General features: G+C 33.7%; 2 protein-coding genes across 2 annotated transcripts; both read left to right on the top strand.

Moving 5' to 3' along the window:
* The first annotated feature begins 1,894 nt into the window (after positions 1 to 1,894).
* On the top strand, positions 1,895 to 11,270 carry LOC143070478 (uncharacterized). The gene is made up of 6 exons (XM_076244753.1): positions 1,895 to 2,006; positions 3,694 to 3,937; positions 5,283 to 5,399; positions 7,215 to 7,845; positions 9,370 to 9,535; positions 11,060 to 11,270. The coding sequence occupies exons 1-6, from the start codon at positions 1,909 to 1,911 to the stop codon at positions 11,250 to 11,252; spliced, it is 1,449 nt and encodes a 482-aa protein (XP_076100868.1). The 5' UTR covers positions 1,895 to 1,908; the 3' UTR covers positions 11,253 to 11,270.
* A 398-nt stretch (positions 11,271 to 11,668) lies between these two features.
* On the top strand, positions 11,669 to 15,074 carry LOC143070480 (uncharacterized). The gene is made up of 2 exons (XM_076244755.1): positions 11,669 to 11,907; positions 14,348 to 15,074. Exons 1-2 carry the CDS (start codon positions 11,739 to 11,741, stop codon positions 14,986 to 14,988), a joined length of 810 nt encoding a protein of 269 aa, XP_076100870.1. The 5' UTR covers positions 11,669 to 11,738; the 3' UTR covers positions 14,989 to 15,074.
* Positions 15,075 to 19,257: the final 4,183 nt, after the last annotated feature.

Consider the following 19,257-nt stretch of genomic DNA (forward strand, 5'->3'; position numbering starts at 1 on the left):
CTAATTAGAGATATATTTCTGTAATTAAATGGTTAAGATGAGTCTCCCTTTGTATCTACTACATTTGTAATTTTCTAGCTGGTTGGACATTGACTTAGTGACTTGTTGAATATAATTTGAAGAGGTAACTTTATCTAGACAGGTCTTGGGCATCCTATGGCTTATCGCTTCTGGTCCCGAGGCTTTATCAATAATATTAATTATAAGTTCTTATATAGTTACATTTAGGTCACAAACTTTATTGTCAGCTTTAGTTTCAAATTGTGGTTAGTTTATAATTTCCTCATCTAATTTGGAGATTAAATTAAAGTACTAGTCTTGTTTAATAGCACAAATTTTTCTTCGTCTTCGGATGCAATTTCGTATATTTTTACTGCATTTTAATATTTTGGAGTGGGGGGTGTTATTTTAACCATTGTTAGACATGATTAAAATTTTCATAATTTTCATTTTTTTCATGTTATTAACCCTAATTCTTGTTTGCTTGTACTTCAAAATTTCAGATTGTTTTTTAAATTTAAAAGCTTTTTTTCGTAATCGATCTCTAGTACGTATTTCTCTTCTAAGCTCGCTATTGAAACATGATAGTCGTTTTTTCGTATGGTTACTTCAAAGGTTTGGTGGGTATGCATTCCCTCGCAATGCTGAAAAAGTGACAGCATATATTTCACATTTCATTAAAATCATTGTCATCGGGAAGAAGTGCATACCAATCTGTTACATTCATTATATTAAAAAAAATATCCATTGTATAATTTTATTTCTAATAATGTTTGTATGATGATAAACATTATCATTATCTGTAAAATTCATTAACATCATTGTCATCTGGAAGAAGTGCATACCAATCTGTTACATTCATTATATTAAAAACAATATCCATTGTATAATTTTATTTCTAATAATGTTTGTATGATGATAAACATTATCATTATCTGTAAAATTCATAGACACGTTTTAACTTTACTTTTGAAGTAAGGGAACATTTGTTGGTATTCTGTTCTCCTTGTGAAGTTCAAGTTTGAAGGTAAATTTTTGGAAGGAGTTTTATTTGCCATTTGATTAAGGACCTTCCGTTTTGAATTTTCCTCGGAGTTCATTATTTTTCTGATTTTACTTTTTGGATGAATAAAAAAGAAGTGATGATATTAATCTTTATGCAAGTATAGAAATAAATTAAAAATAACATATTTCCATTATTTAAACCAGTTTTTAGCATAGTTTGATTTGACCTCCATCCCTAATCCAGATTTTTGTGTTATTAACCTCGGTACATTTTGATTACAAACATTTCGGATCATAAGTTGCGGTCAAGGCTTTTCAAGAGCTTTTAGGCCCGAAATGTGGATCTCCTATAACGTATTGTGTGCCAAATATTGGAATTTGTTCTCAATTGTGAACTTTCCAGTTCTATGTAGCAAAATTTCAATAGCGACTGCATATGAAGTTTATATCTCCTTGTTAATACGATATTCATGGACTCGCGTTTCCTACCATGATTCTAATTGAAAGAGGGTTGCTGGGGAAAAAATCCAAGTGTTGAATTTAAAATCTTCCTTTGGAAATTTTACGAACACCAGCACGAGACGGTTGACCAATATGTGTTATATCTGTTTCATATATGACGACGAATATGGTCCTATCATCGTATCCATAATCCCTTCCTCAAACTTATCACCAGGTTTGGACTTAGGTGCGCAACATGACGGGTACCACATGTGATACAGGATCTGCTAATCCTTCCGGAGCACCTGAGATCAACCTAAATTTTTATAGGGGTTTGTTTTGCGCAGTCTTTATATTTGTATGTTGTGATTTGTCTACTGGACGTGACTGTTTGTACGTGGTGAAACTCCACAACTTTTGTTTTGAGAATAAAAGATAAAAAAATTCTTTTTCAGATAAAAAATGCAATTTGTAATTCTTGTAGTGTTCCTTGCACGGGTTGCAATTGCCAGTAACGCGTCTTGTCGGGTGACGTCACTGAAATATGAAGAACAATCAAAGTAAGTAAAATGTCAACAATCTAGTATCTCTGTTAATCCGAGTCAATTATCTTTATGTGTTAACTATTTCAATCCTGATGTTCGTATGCTGTCGTTCTCTGATTTTTCTGTAACAATCTTTGGGTATCTAAGCTGTCAGCATTCGAATATCATAAGGCTTATAACAATCATTGGTATAATAAACTGTCAAACATGTATTGTCTTAATCAAACCTTAGTTAGCGTTCATCACTCTTGGGTTTTTTTACATTGCATTTCGTAAATAAAATTCTCTCCAAGTGGTGCATGATGGCATAACATTTGCAAATCTAAAACTCTTCAAAACAATTGATGAGCTCTTAAACGAAAATAGGCAAAAGTATAGCCAAAGCCGTACGCGGAATCAGAGCTTTGCATGGGAGAGATCAACGCCTTAATTTTTAATAGTTTCAAAATTTTTGTACAGCAAATTTTAATGACACAAAATCAGTATTTGTCCCGAAGAAATTGAAAAATTCACCACATAATCTTCTATGAGTGTATGCCAAACTCAATCCCTGTACACGTAATTATAAGAAACCATTAACACTCTAATCTTAAGAATTCTTATGTATTAAGTGTTAAACCATTAAAATTACTCTATATTTTGCTATCATTTCTTCCATAACAATTTTTGTGCGAGAACCCTTTCAGTAAGCTTATATTTGTTTCAAACTTTGTGAAAGTCAACTACCATCACTCAAATATCTTTATCGATACTTTGAAAGTAAACTTTTAGCAATCAAATGACTCTTAGGTTCCTTACTTATGTAATGCACAAATCTCAGATTGCTTTTTTTGAATGATTTATGCCGGTTGACCTGAATATAAAAAAGAAGATGTGAATAGATTGCCAATGAGACAACTGTTCACAAGAGACCAAAATGACACAGACATTAACAACTATGGGTCACCATACGGCCTTCAACAATGAGCAAAGCCCATACCGCATAGTCAGCTATAAAAGGCCCCGAGTTGACAATGTAAAACAATTCAAACGAGAAAACTAACAGCCTTATTTATATAAAAGAATAAACGAAAAAACAAATATGTAACACATAAACAAACAACAACCACTGAATTACAGGCTCCTGACTTGGGACAGGCACATACATAAGTAATGTGGCGCGGGGTTAAGCATGTTAGCGGGATCCCAACCCTCCCCTAACCTGGGACAGTGGTATAACAGTACAACATAAGAACGAACTATAAAAATCAGTTGAAAAAGGCTTAACTCATCAGATGGACAAACATACAAGTGGACGTGGCCGGGTACTTGTAAGTCAAATTTATTAAAAAAAATTATAGACAAAGGAGTTGAATTGTATTTTAGATACAATCTATTACAAAAATTGGCCAAACATTACCAGAATTGAACATAAACATGATTGGCATTAAACATAAACTTTCAACCTTGTCAAAGAATTTCAAATCTAAGCAATGAACAATATAATTTCATCCGATTTTAGTTCTACTAAATAGCAAATGGACATTGATACGTTCTTTTGGCTGATTATTTGGGCCTGACTGCTTACAAATTGAAATCTTTTGGGAATTGGACCAGATAGAAAATGCCAATTCAAAACATTACACTAACAGTTTAACAGTTTCATCATCCTAAGATAGCCATTATTTTTTTTCTAATTCTATTAAATTTGTTTGTTATTTAGCATAACGGCAATACTTGAAAAACACGAAGCACTTCTTTTAATGTTCCTCGGCTTTGGAGGTCTATCGATCACTCTAGGGATGGTCCACTATGCAGTTCGCCGATATATCTATCGTGATGTACACAGCTTAGATACAGTGTTTGATGCCGGTGGAAAAGTGACCTTAGGTCTGACAGCTGTCACAGTAGCGTCGCAACTGTTATGGCCGTCTGACTTTCTACAAAGTGCTACAATTATGAGTAAGGTGAGAAAACTTCAATGTTGAACAGTTTTAAAAATAGGATTGATACATAGAACGCAAGATACCACAAATATGCATTAAATAATATAAAATATCATCGAGGGCAAATTTCGCTGAAATAAAATAGACCCAACAATATATTTTCAGAATTTATGAAAAACACTACAGTGACGAACAATAGTTTGAAAAAAAAATCTCAGTACGAAATACAAATTTGTTGCAGTATCTGCAGGATTGTATACGGATATAACAAATTGTCAACAAAGTTAAACATTCTGTTACAAAGGTCAGTAGGATTGAGATGCAAACTTGATTTGTAACTCGTCAACTATCCTAAAAAATATCTCACTTATTACACTTGCATCAATTTCCATTATTTGACAACGATTCGTGAACAAAACAAACAGACACAAAAGGTAAAACTGTCAACAATAGGTTTACAGCAGTCAACATTGTGTTATAATCTTCATAACTATAAAATTAAACAAATATGTAAAAAGGCAGCACAGAAAGGCATATCAAATTTTAACAACCTCATTCATTACTTTTTTATTATACGATTTTTTCCCACGTACGTTATCACCCAAAACGTTAGCATTGCAATAGAGTGTTTTCTGTATTTGTTGTCTGAATTACTGAAATTACCAAGAAAGTCAATATTTTTCTTGGTCAAGGATCTTCTTATGCGATTCATGTTATAAAAACACTGTTAAAGATTTGTAAATAACTATAAAAGGTGTAAAGGGTAGAAAAAGTTGCAAACCTTCAAATCATTATAGAATCATTTATGTCACTGCAACAGTAGTTTATCGATGTTCAAATCATTATCGAATCATTTATGTCACTGCAACAGTAGTTTATCGATGTTCAAATCATTATCGAATCATTTATGTCACTGCAACAGTAGTTTATCGATGTTCAAATCATTATCGAATCATTTATGTCACTGCAACAGTAGTTTATCAAATCATTATCGAATCATTTATGTCACTGCAACAGTAGTTTATCGATTATCGAATCATTTATGTCACTGCAACAGTAGTTTATCGATTATCGAATCATTTATGTCACTGCAACAGTAGTTTATCGATGTTCAAATCTCATAAATCGATTAAGAAGAAAGAACTTCTATCATCTAAGAACTAGAAAATAAACTCACCATAGATGCTAGGATTTTTTTTTTGTATTTGCCCCATACGCGCGTTTCGTCTACAAAAGACTGATCAGTGATGCTCGAAAAAAAAGTTAAAAAGACCAAGTAAAGTACGAAGTTGGAGAAGGGAACCATTTTATCAAAACATTTTGCAAGGTTTCGTTACAGTCATTTATGAATGTTATAATATTCCAGACAGGACTAGGAGGCTCATTATTTTATGCTATATCCATTGTGTTGGATATTCTAATGTTCCCTGTTCTATCTTTAACATTGAAGACTAGGGCACCAGGTGCTAAAACTTTCCTGCAGGTAAATAATTATTTATTTTTATCTTGCTTTTCAATTGAATTCTATCAGATTAGTACATGATATTTTCCATATTAGATTTATTTTAAGTCGTATGCCATAATGTCAGCCTGTGGGTCGAGAATTGATACCAATGGTCTCCGAATTTGGATACCGAATGACCGATAACATCGGATAGTAAAAACATATATACTTTCATCACATAATTAGAAAAATATAGACGTATTCATATATCATTTCCCAAAGTATCAACATTTACTAAATACTGTATACTGATGTAAATCAGTAATGTAGGTCGATACTTAGTTATTATATCAGTAATGCAGGTCGACACTTAGTTATTATATCAGTAATGCAGGTCGATACTTAGTTATTATATCAGTTATGTAGGTCGATACTTAGTTATTATATCAGTAATGTAGGTCGATACTTAGTAATTATATCAGCAATGTAGGTCGATACTTAGTTATTATATCAGTAATTTAGGTCTATACTTAGTTATTATATCAGTAATGCAAGTCGATACTTAGTTATTATATCAACACTGTATATTAGGTGTAAAAATCCAAGTTTATCCAGTTGAGGTCAAGTTTGATATATGATGAGTTTATTTGCATGCAATGACAGTTATTTGAAAACAAAATTGAACAAAATTGAAACAGGAGATGACTTAATACCTGTATCAAAAAGAGGGTAAATCATTTATAGGACAGGTCTGCTATCAAAAGAAAACACATTTGACAAAGGACAATGACAATATCTTTATAAAAAAATATTCTTTAAGTCAATCTTAGAAATGAATGAAATATGTTGTAAATATGTCAATTAGACACACACTACAAACGACATAGAACACAAATAATGACAGAGAGGTTAACATAACGAACTAGAGATACATGATACAACAGATACAGTTAAGTCTGCCTCACATCTTGACTTACATCTAGAAATTGACAATGAGGGTCGGTTGAAAACAAAACTTTACGACAAAAGAGATGATTTCAGCTTTCCAATTGTGAACTTTCCATTTCTAAGTAGCAACATTCCAGCAGCACCTGCACACGGGGTATATATCTCCCAATTGATACGATATTCCCGTGCTTGTATTTCATATCATGATTTTCTTGATAGAGGGTTGCTGCTCACAAGGAAACTATTAAACCAAGAGTTTCAAATGGTGAAGTTGAAATCATACCTTCGTAAATTTACGGGACCCCATCACGAGTTGGTTGACCGTTACGGAATAACCGTTTCACAGATAATATCGGATATGTTTCTTACGTCGTAACTACAATCCCCTTCCCTTTCATGAATGTGACCTACCGAATTAGACTATTCACCGATTTTGTTATAACATGTGCAACACGACGGGTGCCACATGTGGAGCAGGATCTGCTTACCCTTCTGGAGCACCTGAGATCACCCCTAGTTTTTGGTGGGGTTCGTGTTGCTTATTCTTTAGTTTTCTATGTTGTGTCATGTGTACTATTGTTTGTCTGTTTGTCTTTTTCATTTTTAGCTATGGCGTTGTCAGTTTATTTTCGATTGGTGAGTTTGACTATCCCTCTGGTATCTTTCGTCCCTCTCTTAAAAGAGAGGCGAAAGATACCAGAGAGACATCCAAACACATAAATAGAAAATAAACGGACAACGCCATGGCTAAAACAAGAAAATGATAATAGTTTCCTGGGAACCGTTATGTGTTCATTTACTATCAATTTCTGCTTATTTGGGCAGAAATATTAGCATGTGTTCATTAGACTAATATTTTTATTTACTTCAGCCTAACGATGTTTTTTTTTTGTTTGTTAATTTCAGATTATTTACGCACGCTTCGGAAAAGAAGCACACATTGTGTTTTGTTGTATTGCACTGTTTGCTAATTTAATTACAGTGATGGCGCTTATTTTATCAGCTAAAGCCGCCATTTACGTTCTAGTAAAGGATGTTTCGGATGAAATGATTCTTCTTTTGTTAGCTTTTCTTTTTGGTTCTTATTGTTTTATTGGCGGACTTGGTACTACCTTCTACATATCATATTTTAACACGGCTTTGACATTCGTCAGTGTTCTAGTGTTTATTGTACATGTAACATACAAAGAGACTGATAACATTTTCACAAAGAAGGAAAATATGTACGAGGCCATGAAATGTATTCAAGCTCCTGATGGTAATTATGAAAACTCATTTATGACATTTAGATCTCGAGGGGGTGTGATATTTGGAATACTCATGTTTCTAATGTCAATGTCGGTGAGTTTTTTAGACCAAGCTAACTGGCAAAGTCGAATTGCAGCCAAGCCCTTCCAGGGAGTTGCAGGATTTTTCATTGCTGCTTACCTCTGGTTTGCTATTCCATTAACGATTACTATTACATCAACAACAGTTTACATGTCCATGAGCTTTCAGAATGGAACTCATCTGTTGAGCCCTTTGGATATAGATTCTGGTAAGTAAATACTTCCTTTTATGGCTTATTTAGTTTTCACGTGTATTCAAAGGTAAGCCATGTAAATGGTGTCAAATATAATAACATATGAATTACTCGGCTACAATACTGTTAATTAGACACTAGAACACAACCACGACAAAATATCTGGTCTGTGACTGACTTAAAGTTTCAAAGCATAATGTTTAGTAAGGATATTTAGTATTCGTATTGTCATTTGATAAAGTCATGCTGATTATAAGATGCACTGCTTTCAAATCTTTCTGTTTGAACCCGTACTGGTTTATTTTTTTACTTATGGAAACTACAGGTGACATATTCATATATATATTTTTTTGGTCAACGATTGAATTTAGTAATATCAATCAATCCATGTTTAATAATAAAGTTCATGTGTGAGTATGACCCGTGTATATTTCAAATCCACGACAATCATTTCAAGGTAGCGTTTTATGACATTGAATCAATTCCAAAAATGTATCCTATATACACGGGCTATTACATTATATTCTAATACTTTTTTAAATCCGGCTTTATGTATTGGCCTTAAATACAGCATGTTTTTTTTTTCTTTATTTGGAAATTATATTTGCAGGTTCCACCATCTTCCATTCCACCAATTTACTTTCAGTAACGTTCAGATTTATATGCATTACCAGTTTGATCTTTTATTCTAATTTGCCGAAATTGATGTTTAAGTTAAGCCAATTTCATAAAACTATGTATATTTGTGATTTTTTTAATACGGAAGGATTAATGTTTTACACGCTGAACACATTTAGGTTTTCCGCTTTAGTTAATTATGAACTATGCAACAAGTGGATATATAGAGATTTTGATGAGAACCAATACCATGAACACAAAATTACATGCTTTAAAAGTAATATGAATCGCCTAACATAATTTTAATTTGTATAATTGTTTCATTGGGTTGCTGTCTTCTGGGTGTTACATAATATGCAATTTTATTGATTTAAAAATGCTAATTTTTTTAACAAGCAAATGATACGTGCTCCAGAAAGACATGTTTAGAAGCAACTTAATTGTGAACTTTCCATTTCTATGTATCAACATTCCATCAGCGTCTTCATACGGCGTATATACATAAGGCATATGATACCATAAATAAGGGCTTGTATTTTTATCTTGATTTCCTTGATAAAGGGTTGCTTCTAACAATAAAGCTATTTGACCAACAGTTCCAAGTGGTGACATCACCAGTTAGTTGACCGTTATGGAATATCCGTTTCATAGATGATAGCGGAAATGTTCATAATGTCGTAACTACAATCATGTCCCCTTTTCCCGACTTGTGATTTTGAATGTCCATCTTGTATCGATCTTTTCCATTTTAAGCCATAGACAGTAAAACCTGTAGGATTTACTTAGTATTTTCAATTACTTTATGCTTGTTTTGTGACAATTTAAGCAGTCTTGTTTTCTGCAAATATTTGGCGATTTTAACGATTGTGGCAGAAAAAAGTCTTTTTGTGCTTGATTTTTTTCGCATTTACTTATTTCTAGGATATATTACTCCATATGTGATGGAATCTGTGATGGGTAAGACAGGAGCTTACATGTTAATTACCATGGTAACGATGGCATTAATGTCCACAGGTTCTGGTGAAGTAATGGCCGTTTCATCGATAATAGTTTATGATATTTATAAAGTTTACATCAATCCATACAGGTAATTTGTAATTCAAAATTGATAAACTGATGGTTATATCCTTAACCAAGCTTTTTTATTTTGTAATTTGGTCACTTCAACTTTTTTCCTCCTTGTACATTTATTTGTTACGAAGAAGACTTAAGTCATGTAATGTTGTCATTTTAATGTTATATTTAACATTGCCATAAACGCGCGAGGTTTGGCTAGCCGCAAAACCAGGTTCAACACACCATTTTTTTCTGTACCAAGTCAGGAAAATGACCATTGTTATATTATAGCTCGTTTCTGTGTGTTACATTTTAGTGTTGTATTTCTGTTGTGTTGTAGTTCTCCTCTTTTATTTGATATGTTTCCCTCAGTTTTAGTTTGTAACCCGGATTTGTTTTTGGTTTTTTTCTCAATCGATTTATGAATTTCGAACAGTGGTATACTACTGTTGCCTTAATTTAGACGCCTTTTCCCAATCATTAAGCTTTGTAATTAGTGCTGATATTATCTATGCTTCGGAATAAGGAATGGTCAATTACTTACGATTATTGCTTATTCATATATTATATTCCCTTCAGGATTTTTTTCGTTATCAATGGTGTACTAGCTAATGCAGCTTTTTGGGGGGTAGTTTGTTCGCTTTCAAGTTCAAATGCCAGTTTTGTGGCTATACAATACGTGCACTTCTTAAAAAGTGTTTTGTTTTTTGAATATATTCATTTTAGGTCGAAATGTAATGCTGATAAAAAATTCGGAATATTTTGCCCTTGGAAATGTGCATTAATGAAAAATTGTCTCACATAATCATGATCTCTCATGCTTGAATTGTGATGGATGATAATCACTATAAATCTTTTTTCTGAACACATTAAATGCACACTTACAGTCTATGATTTGGAGTTTGAACTTGATTCACAGAACCTTGATAAATATGCACGCACACATTAGGTTTAAACTTTTTTTTATTGTTTAGAGTGAATATGTATCAAGTACTATAAATGTATTATGATTTTGATCCATACATTGTAATTCGTAAATAAAAGCAACAGTAGTATACCGCTGTGTAAAAGTCATGAATCAATTGAGAGAAAACAAATCCGGATAACAAACTAAAACCGAGGAAACCACATCAATTATAAGAGGAAAACAACGAAACAACAGAACACTGAAGTGCAACAAAAAAACAAACGACAATGCAACATACATAGAAACGAACTATTAAATAACAACTGCCATATTTGGCACAAGACATTTTAAGAAAAAATGGTAGGTTGACAGCAAAGAAACAAATATGTCATGAAAGCCATTAGCATACAAAAGGTGAAGCAGACGACGATATTCTTCATCTCCAACATTATTGTAAAGCCAAAGAAGTGATGATCTTTATACGTACTTTGCTTGTACTAGATTTTCAGAAGTTTTAAGACTGAAAATGAAAAAGTTATAACTACAACCGGCAAATAGACTATGTTCTTTTATCAATACTATCAGAAGTCGTATACATATGCTTCTATACTAGTATGGTTATATTCACATTTTTTTCAACATTGGTAGGAAAGGTATTGAAATAACGCAGTGTCCATTATGCGGAAAAGAAAAGACTTATACAGATGGCACAGAAAACACAGACAAGATCTGTAAATGTCCTTCTGTATTTACGTGTAAAGCTTGTGAACAAGATGTCGTTGTCAGACTGAAGGCTCAGCAATTTATGCATCCCTACGCATGTAGTGTCCATGGTAGTTAAGTATATTTTATAGTGTTACTGAAATATATCACAATTAAGAAAAGAATGGGTATCCAAGAACAAAGCAGAAGAGAAATATAATTACGCATCATACATCTTAAAAGAAGAAAGTAAACATTGGACATTTATTATAACAGTACGTAATATCTATATACTGTTTTACTGTGTTTGTAGCAATTTACCTTCCTATAGACACACCTGCCTTAAACCGGTTTATTTTATAGATTTTTATATCCCACATATTGATTTAAAAACATTGGTCAATTTGGCCAATACGGAGCCGCTACTGATTTAAAAACATGTCAATTTGGCAGCTGCCCACGTGCTTTTAAGCAATTTCAAGAACCATTGAAATCATTCATTTATCGGGAAGGGTCAGCAGCACCAGATTATGTAGTTTTAGTGTTTATTTATTTATTTTTATATTTTGACTTGTTTAGGTATCGACGATATGAGGACGAACTATTACGCTACAAAAGTTGGTGCATGATATGGGTAATAATAGGCATAGTTCCATATGGACTCATCATTTTTAACAGTGGTGTAAACTTAAACTGGGTTATTTTCACACTGCAAGGTGTTCTCAACGCATTCCCCTTTCCACTTCTAATGGCTATTATGTGGTCAAAGTGCACAGCAAAAGCAGTTATTACAGGTAAGTTTTTATGCCCCATTTATGGGCATTATGTTTTCTGGTCTGTGCGTCCGTCCGTCTGTTCGTTCGTCCGTCCGTCTGTCCCGCTTCAGGTTAAAGTTGAAACTTGAAACTTAGTACATATGTTCTGTATGATATGATCTTTCTAATTTAAATCCAAATTAGAGATTTAACCCCATTTTCACGGTCCACTGAACATAGAAAATGATAGTGCGGATGGGGCATCCGTGTACTGGGGACACATTCTTGTTATGATAGGTAATATAACTGCTGATTTTGAGATTACAAATTTGTAGAATGCAATAACAGCCCAGTAGTCAACATTTAGGTGTTGGCATGAATATCAATAATATGGTCGATTTTATAAATTTCCTGTTTACAAAACTTTGAATTTTACGAAAAACTAAGGATTTTCTTATCCCAGGCATAGATTACCTTAGCCGTATTTGGCTCAACTTTTTGGAATTTCAGATCCTCAATGCTCTTCAACTTTGTACTTGTTTGGCTTTATACATATTTTGATATGAGCGTCACTGATGAGTCTTATGTAGACGAAACGCGCGTCTGGCGTACTAAATTACAATGTATAATCCTGGTACCTTTGATAACTATTTACACCACTGGGTCGATGCCACTGCTGGTGGACGTTTCGTCCCCGAGGGTATCACCAGCCCAGTAGTCAACATTTAGGTGTTGGCATGAATATCAATAATATGGTCATTTTTATAAATTTCAAACTTTGAATTTTACGAAAAACTAAGAATTTTCTTATCCCAGGCATAGATTACCTTAGCCGTATTTGGCACAACTTTTTGGAATTTTAGATCCTCAATGCTCTTCAACTTTGTACTTGTTTGGCTTTATAAATATTTTGATATGAGCGTCACTGATGAGTCTTATGTAGACGAAACGCGCGTCTGGCGTACTAAATTACAATGTATAATCCTGGTACCTTTGATAACTATTTACACCACTGGGTCGATGCCACTGCTGGTGGACGTTTCGTCCCCGAGGGTATCACCAGCCCAGTAGTCAACATTTAGGTGTTGGCATGAATATCAATAATATGGTCATTTTTATAAATTTCAAACTTTGAATTTTACGAAAAACTAAGAATTTTCTTATCCCAGGCATAGATTACCTTAGCCGTATTTGGCTCAACTTTTTGGAATTTTAGATCCTCAATGCTCTTCAACTTTGTACTTGTTTGGCTTTATAAATATTTTGATATGAGCGTCACTGATGAGTCTTATGTAGACGAAACGCGCGTCTGACGTACTAAATTATAATCCTGGTACCTTTGAAAACCAACGGTCAACTAGCAACATGAACAAAGACAACCACCGAACATCAGGTTCCTGAATAAAGACAGGTGCAAATAAATGCAGCATGTTGAAACGTTTTAATAGGTACTAACCTTCACCCTTACCTGAAAAAAAGTGTATCATCACAACATAAAAAGAAACACTATGATATATAAATTGAAATGTCTTAACTCCACCAAAAAACACATTAACAAAATACACTGAACCCTTATATTTAAACTATTACACAATGCACATATACAATTAATTAGATAAGGAGTGAGATGTTGAACAATTTCGGAAAGACCATAACCTTTAACACAATGCCGCCAAATACAATAATGTACACAGGTAAATGAAAATAATTTTGTTGTAAGGTATACAGTATTGGATAACGGAAATATGTTTTACAAAGTAAATAGTAATGGATAACGAAAATATGTTTTACAAAATAAATAATTGTACAAGAACAGAAGTGAAAGTGTATGGTTATACCAAACACTTATCAAAGCTGGTATATATTAAAAGTAGAAAGACGAGTTATAACACTAAATAAGTAAACATCAATAAACAAAAAAGCATTACAAATTGTATCAACAGGTCAAATTTACACGATTTGATACGATTTGAGAGTACTCTGAGAAAGCTAGTTAAAAGCCAAAAATTATTAATTATAGAAAATCATGCATCCGAGACTAAAATAAAGTAAAACACATCCCAAGGATTTAGTATTGTCACGTCATGGATAGTCAAAGTAATTTATCAAATCCCTGACTTAATAATTTACCAGTGATGCATTGATTACGTTCGTTAAAATCTATGACATCATTAAACGGGATAAAGAACGAGTTGGTATATCTAAACACTTGTATATTATAATTTCATGATTACATCCGACTTAAGGTATTTAAAATGATGATTAAAAAGGTTTGGGTTTTCATCACCTTATGGTCATTTTCGCATATATATACGTTTAGTTTATCTAAAAAATCGCATTTTGGTTGTTGACGAATAGAGTATGTGAATAGTTATCAAAGGTACCAGGATTATAATTTAGTACGCCAGACGCGCGTTTCGTCTACATAGGACATAGTAATAATAAATTTGGTAATGTCAAATTCGAATATTTATTTTAGGTAGTATAATGGGAGTATTTGCGTATGTTGCTGGAGTACTAACTGTAGCCGGGTTAGTGTATGAAGGAGGGTTAGGTAACTTTCTAACCAATACTTCCTCAGACTACAGCCTATTAGGGGTGATAGTTTCTGCTGTTATCATGAGTGTCAATTCTACAATAATCATATCGCTCTGCACACATAATATCAAGACAAAACATGATGCTGAAAGAATTTGGGATAAAACGCTATCAATTGACAATCCACTTAATCCTTGGAGGAACGTTTACGGAGAAGAACTTGCCAATATAAATGTTCCCGAAGATATTAAAGTAAATACAACTCATATGACCAAAATTTTCAGAAGCACACGGTTACTGGCAGTAGTAGGTGGTTTGATAAGTTTTGTTATATTCGGAGTTGTCATTCCTGCCAATGTTTTATCATTAGAAGTATTGACTTTTGATCAGTTTTCATCATGGACGTTTGCCTGTCAGATCTGGGTAATGATTGCTGCTACGTTTGCTATAGTGGTGCCTCCTGTCGAGGAAATAGTGCAGATAGTAAGGTACTATAACAGGAACAAGTCAAACGAGTTACTTAATGAGGAAGAATATACGCTATCTGGAAGTAAAGAAAGCTTAACAGATACCGAACATTGATGTTTTATCGGTACAAAAATAAAAGTTTAAGAGATAGTGTCGTCGGTAAAATATAGTGTAATAATAATTTTGCATATAAAATATGTCCTTTATGTCATGTTAGAGTTATCTCTGTTTGTATGTTCATAAAAGTCTACTTGGTATGAAAGATTAACCCAATATTTTGAACTATTTTACAACTCGTTTGTTTCTTGTCAGATCTGTGTGAAATGTCATTTGGTTTTACAGAGTGTACAAAATAAGCATTTAAATAAAAGTGGATCAGTTACTTTAGTAATGTGGCAAATTAAATGATTTTCTCATTTTCAAGGAAGTGTTTAAGCACCTGAGATCACCCCTAGTTTTTTGGTGGGGTTCGTGTTGTTTATTCTTTAGTTTTCTATGTTGTGTCGTGTGTGCCGTTGTTTGTTTGTCCTTTTCATTTTTAGCCATGGCGTTGTCAGTTTGTTTTAGATTTATGAGTTTGACTGTCCCTTTGGTATCTTTCATCCCTCTTTTAATGGGCGAATATGAAATTGAACAACAGCCCATACAACACTAGCCAACACTTCCAAAACAAAATCAATGTAAACTAATATCGATCAAGAGGGCTCCGGAATGGATTAGCAATTTCTATTCCACAAATGACACCTGTCGCGTTAGCCAATTTTATGCACATGTTTCGGTGGGGGATGTCCAAATTTGCAAACTGTAATCGACATAGCCATTCAAACCAGCATATCCGATCATTCTTTAACTCCCAACCCGTAATGATAATTTTTTTCAGACAAAACTGAGGGGGCGGGGGGCGGTGGTGACAATGAAATTTGTATTTTGCTATCTTTAACTCCTTTGCGGTTAAATTTTAAAGAAATTGTAAATATAAACATAGAGTAAAGAACAAAAAGCGCAAGACATGCTCGTCCTTTGTAAGTTTAAATCAAAATAAAATAATTAAATGAAGGTTACGTACATTAAATAAAAGTCTTTAAATTGAATCCCTACAAAACCTCGAGGTCTTTTGTCGTGCTTCTGAAGATTTGCAAAAGAAAATGGATAAAGGTAACAGTAGTATATCGCTGTTCAAAAGTCATAAATCGATTTAGAGAAAATAAATCATTCAGGGTTACAAACTTAAACCGAGCCCACCAACTATTATAAGAAATCATCGGAACGATTGAAATATTGAACTGCATCAAAAACAAACGCCAACATACAAAGAAACGGACTATTTGATAACAACTGGCATATTCCCGTCTTGGTACAGGACATTTTAAGAAAATTTAAGGGTTGAACATGGTTTTACGGCTAGCCAAACCTCCCGCTTATATGGCAATGTTTAACATATAGCTTAAATAACAACACGTCGTAACAGGAACATAGCACAAACAAATGCAAGAACTTTTATCACAGAGAAACGCATAGATAGATAATGTGATAGTATATAACAACATCTAAACCGATATTAACGACAGCACAGGACATTAAAAACCGTGTCGTATATATAATCTTGAATTCATACAATTATATGGAACGAGATCCATGAGCTCACAATTATTTTCACAATAATAGTCCAAAAAATTATCATGATTATGACGGTTTTGAAAAACTATTATAAATTAATGTTGTGACGATGTCATATATATGGAACGCCGTAACTGCCTTATGGTACTTCATTCTTTATCATGATGAGTTTTTTCTTTATTATGATGAGGTTTTCCTCTATTATGATGAGGTTTTTCTTTATTATGATGAGGTTTTTCTTTATTATGATGAACTTTTTCTCTATTATGATGAGCTTTTTCTTTATTATGATGAGCTTTTTCTTTATCATGATGAGCTTTTTCTCTATTATGATGAGCTTTTTCTTTATTATGATGAGCTTTTTCTTTATCATGATGAGCTTTTTCTCTATTATGATGAGCTTTTTCTTTATTATGATGAGCTTTTTCTCTATCATGATGAGCTTTTTCTCTATCATGATGAGCTGTTAGAAGGGAATCATGGGAAATTAAGAGAATAAAGATCAAACAAAAAGAAAAATGGCAGAATTAGAAATGTTGTGAAAGTTCTTCAAGAAGTTGGCTTGCTCCATGTGCGGGAAATGTTTGATAAAGAAATTTTTTTCAGCATGTTTTCAAAACATGAACTGGAATATCTAGGAGCTACCTTTTAGCGTATATGATGACACTGCAAATGGAATGCATCAAGTATGGAAACATGAAACCTGTGAAAACTTATAGTTTGGGTGGCAATCCAAAATACCATGTCGACAAAAATATACTAGAATCGTTGTTGGATTGTGACTTCAAGATATCGGTCATTGGAAATCTCTTACAACTATCAGAGAGAACAATATATTGACGGGTGGCTCATTTTGGAGATTTTTCTGACATTGAAGATGACAACCATGACAGTATACTTTCCGGCATTGTCGTTGACTTTTCTTGTGGCGAACGCATGTTGCATGAAATACTGTAAGGAAAAGCAATTAAAGTACAAAGATTGAGGTTAAGAGATGCCATTCTTAAAATATACTTCGCTGGTACCCAAGAGAGAAAAAACGGTGGACTGCACAGACGTGTATACAACGTTACGGCACCGAACTACTTCTGGCACATAGACACTAACCATAAATTATTAAGATGGAGATTCATTATACTGGGTGGAGTTGATGGGTTCAGTAGGCTTATTATGTTTCTACATTGTCGTGACAACACTTCCGCCACCGTATTGAGTAGCTTCCTCTCTGGAGTAGGTTTTTTGTATAGGTTCTATCTGCAGTGGCGGATCCAGAAATTTCCATACGTGGATCCCACTGACTGCCTAAGAGGGGGCCCGCTCCGGTCATGCTTCAGTGATTCCTTATATAATCAACCAAATTTTTTCCAGAAAAAAGGGAGGCCTGGGCCTCCTGGTCCCCTTTAAATCCGCCTCTGGTCAGATAAGGGACTAGAAAATTTATCTGGGGCGGATTTCATGTTGACAAAAACATGGTGACGACAGTATGATTACAGACCCAAGCACGCACAATCAGAAAATAGAGAGATTGTGAAGAGACGTTAACGAGGGTGTTTTGTGCTATTCTATCCTTTTGGAAGACCAGGGAATTCCCGATCAACTAAATGAGCTGCATCTAATAGCCCTGCACTACATTTACATGGATAAAATTAACAGAAGACTTGATATTTGGACTCACATTTGGGCAAAACATAGAATGAGAACAACAAAATTATCTCCTGTCAATATTTGGATCGCCGGTTAAATACAGAATCCAGTTGGTACACAACTCAGTGAACGAGATTTAGTTGATTATGGATTAGGAGAAACATTGATGCGGCTAATTTTATGGACGATGGAAGGCTATTTTTTGTTTTTTTGAGCCAATGAACATTGCAATTAATGACCAACGAATAATGAGAGCAGATTTCAATAGGACAGGTACCAACTTTGGCATCGATGACTTTGTGAATGAAACTCATCTGGTACACCTATATAAAAAAAGAAAATGTTGTATGATTGCCAATGAGACAACTCTCCACAAGAGACCAAAATGACACAGAAATTAACAACTATAGGTCACCTTACGGTCTTCAACAATAAGCAAATCCAATACCACATAGTCCGCTATAAAAGGCCCAGAAATGACAATGTAAAACAATTCAGACGAGAAAACAAACGGCCTAATTTATATACAAACAAGAATGTGTCCCAAGTACACAGATGCCCCATCCGCACTATCATTTTCTATGTTCAATGGACCGTGAAAATGGGATACAATATCTAATTTGGCATTAAAATTAGAAAGATCATATCATAGGAAACATGTTTACTAAGTTTAAAGTTGATTGGACTTCAACTTCATCAAAAACTACCTCGACCAAAAACTTTAACCTGAAGCGGGACAGACGAACGAACAAACGGGCGGACGAACGAACGGACGGACGCACAGACCGAGAACATAATGCCCATAAATGGGGCATAAAATGAGGGAAAAAAACAAATATGTAACACATAAACAAACGACAACATATTTGTGAAGAAGAGATAAACACTTTCCTTGGCTTCTTTTTTGCTGACGCCGAACTATACATCATATATAAGTTTTGAAGAAGTTTTACTTTATCGTTTGAAGTGAAAAATATTTGAATCTACATTTTAAATTGATACAAAAAAAAATCAAATTTCTGCTCTATAGATTTCCTTTCATAAATGAAATCTGAAATATATCCCTAACAAATGCACCGTATAAAATGCATTTAAGAGAACACCTACTTATAAACTGTTACG

Source organism: Mytilus galloprovincialis, chromosome 4 (assembly GCF_965363235.1).
Source record: "Mytilus galloprovincialis chromosome 4, xbMytGall1.hap1.1, whole genome shotgun sequence".
NCBI lineage: Eukaryota > Metazoa > Mollusca > Bivalvia > Mytilida > Mytilidae > Mytilus > Mytilus galloprovincialis.

Coding starts and splice junctions, on each gene's coding strand:
- LOC143070480 (XM_076244755.1), top strand. CDS start 11,739: ATGATATGGGTAATAATAGGCATAGTTCCATATGGACTCATCATTTTT. Junction 11,908..14,347: donor AGCAAAAGCAGTTATTACAG/GTAAGTTTTTAT, acceptor TATTTATTTTAG/GTAGTATAATGGGAGTATTT.
- LOC143070478 (XM_076244753.1), top strand. CDS start 1,909: ATGCAATTTGTAATTCTTGTAGTGTTCCTTGCACGGGTTGCAATTGCC. Junction 3,938..5,282: donor GTGCTACAATTATGAGTAAG/GTGAGAAAACTT, acceptor ATAATATTCCAG/ACAGGACTAGGAGGCTCATT. Junction 5,400..7,214: donor GTGCTAAAACTTTCCTGCAG/GTAAATAATTAT, acceptor TGTTAATTTCAG/ATTATTTACGCACGCTTCGG.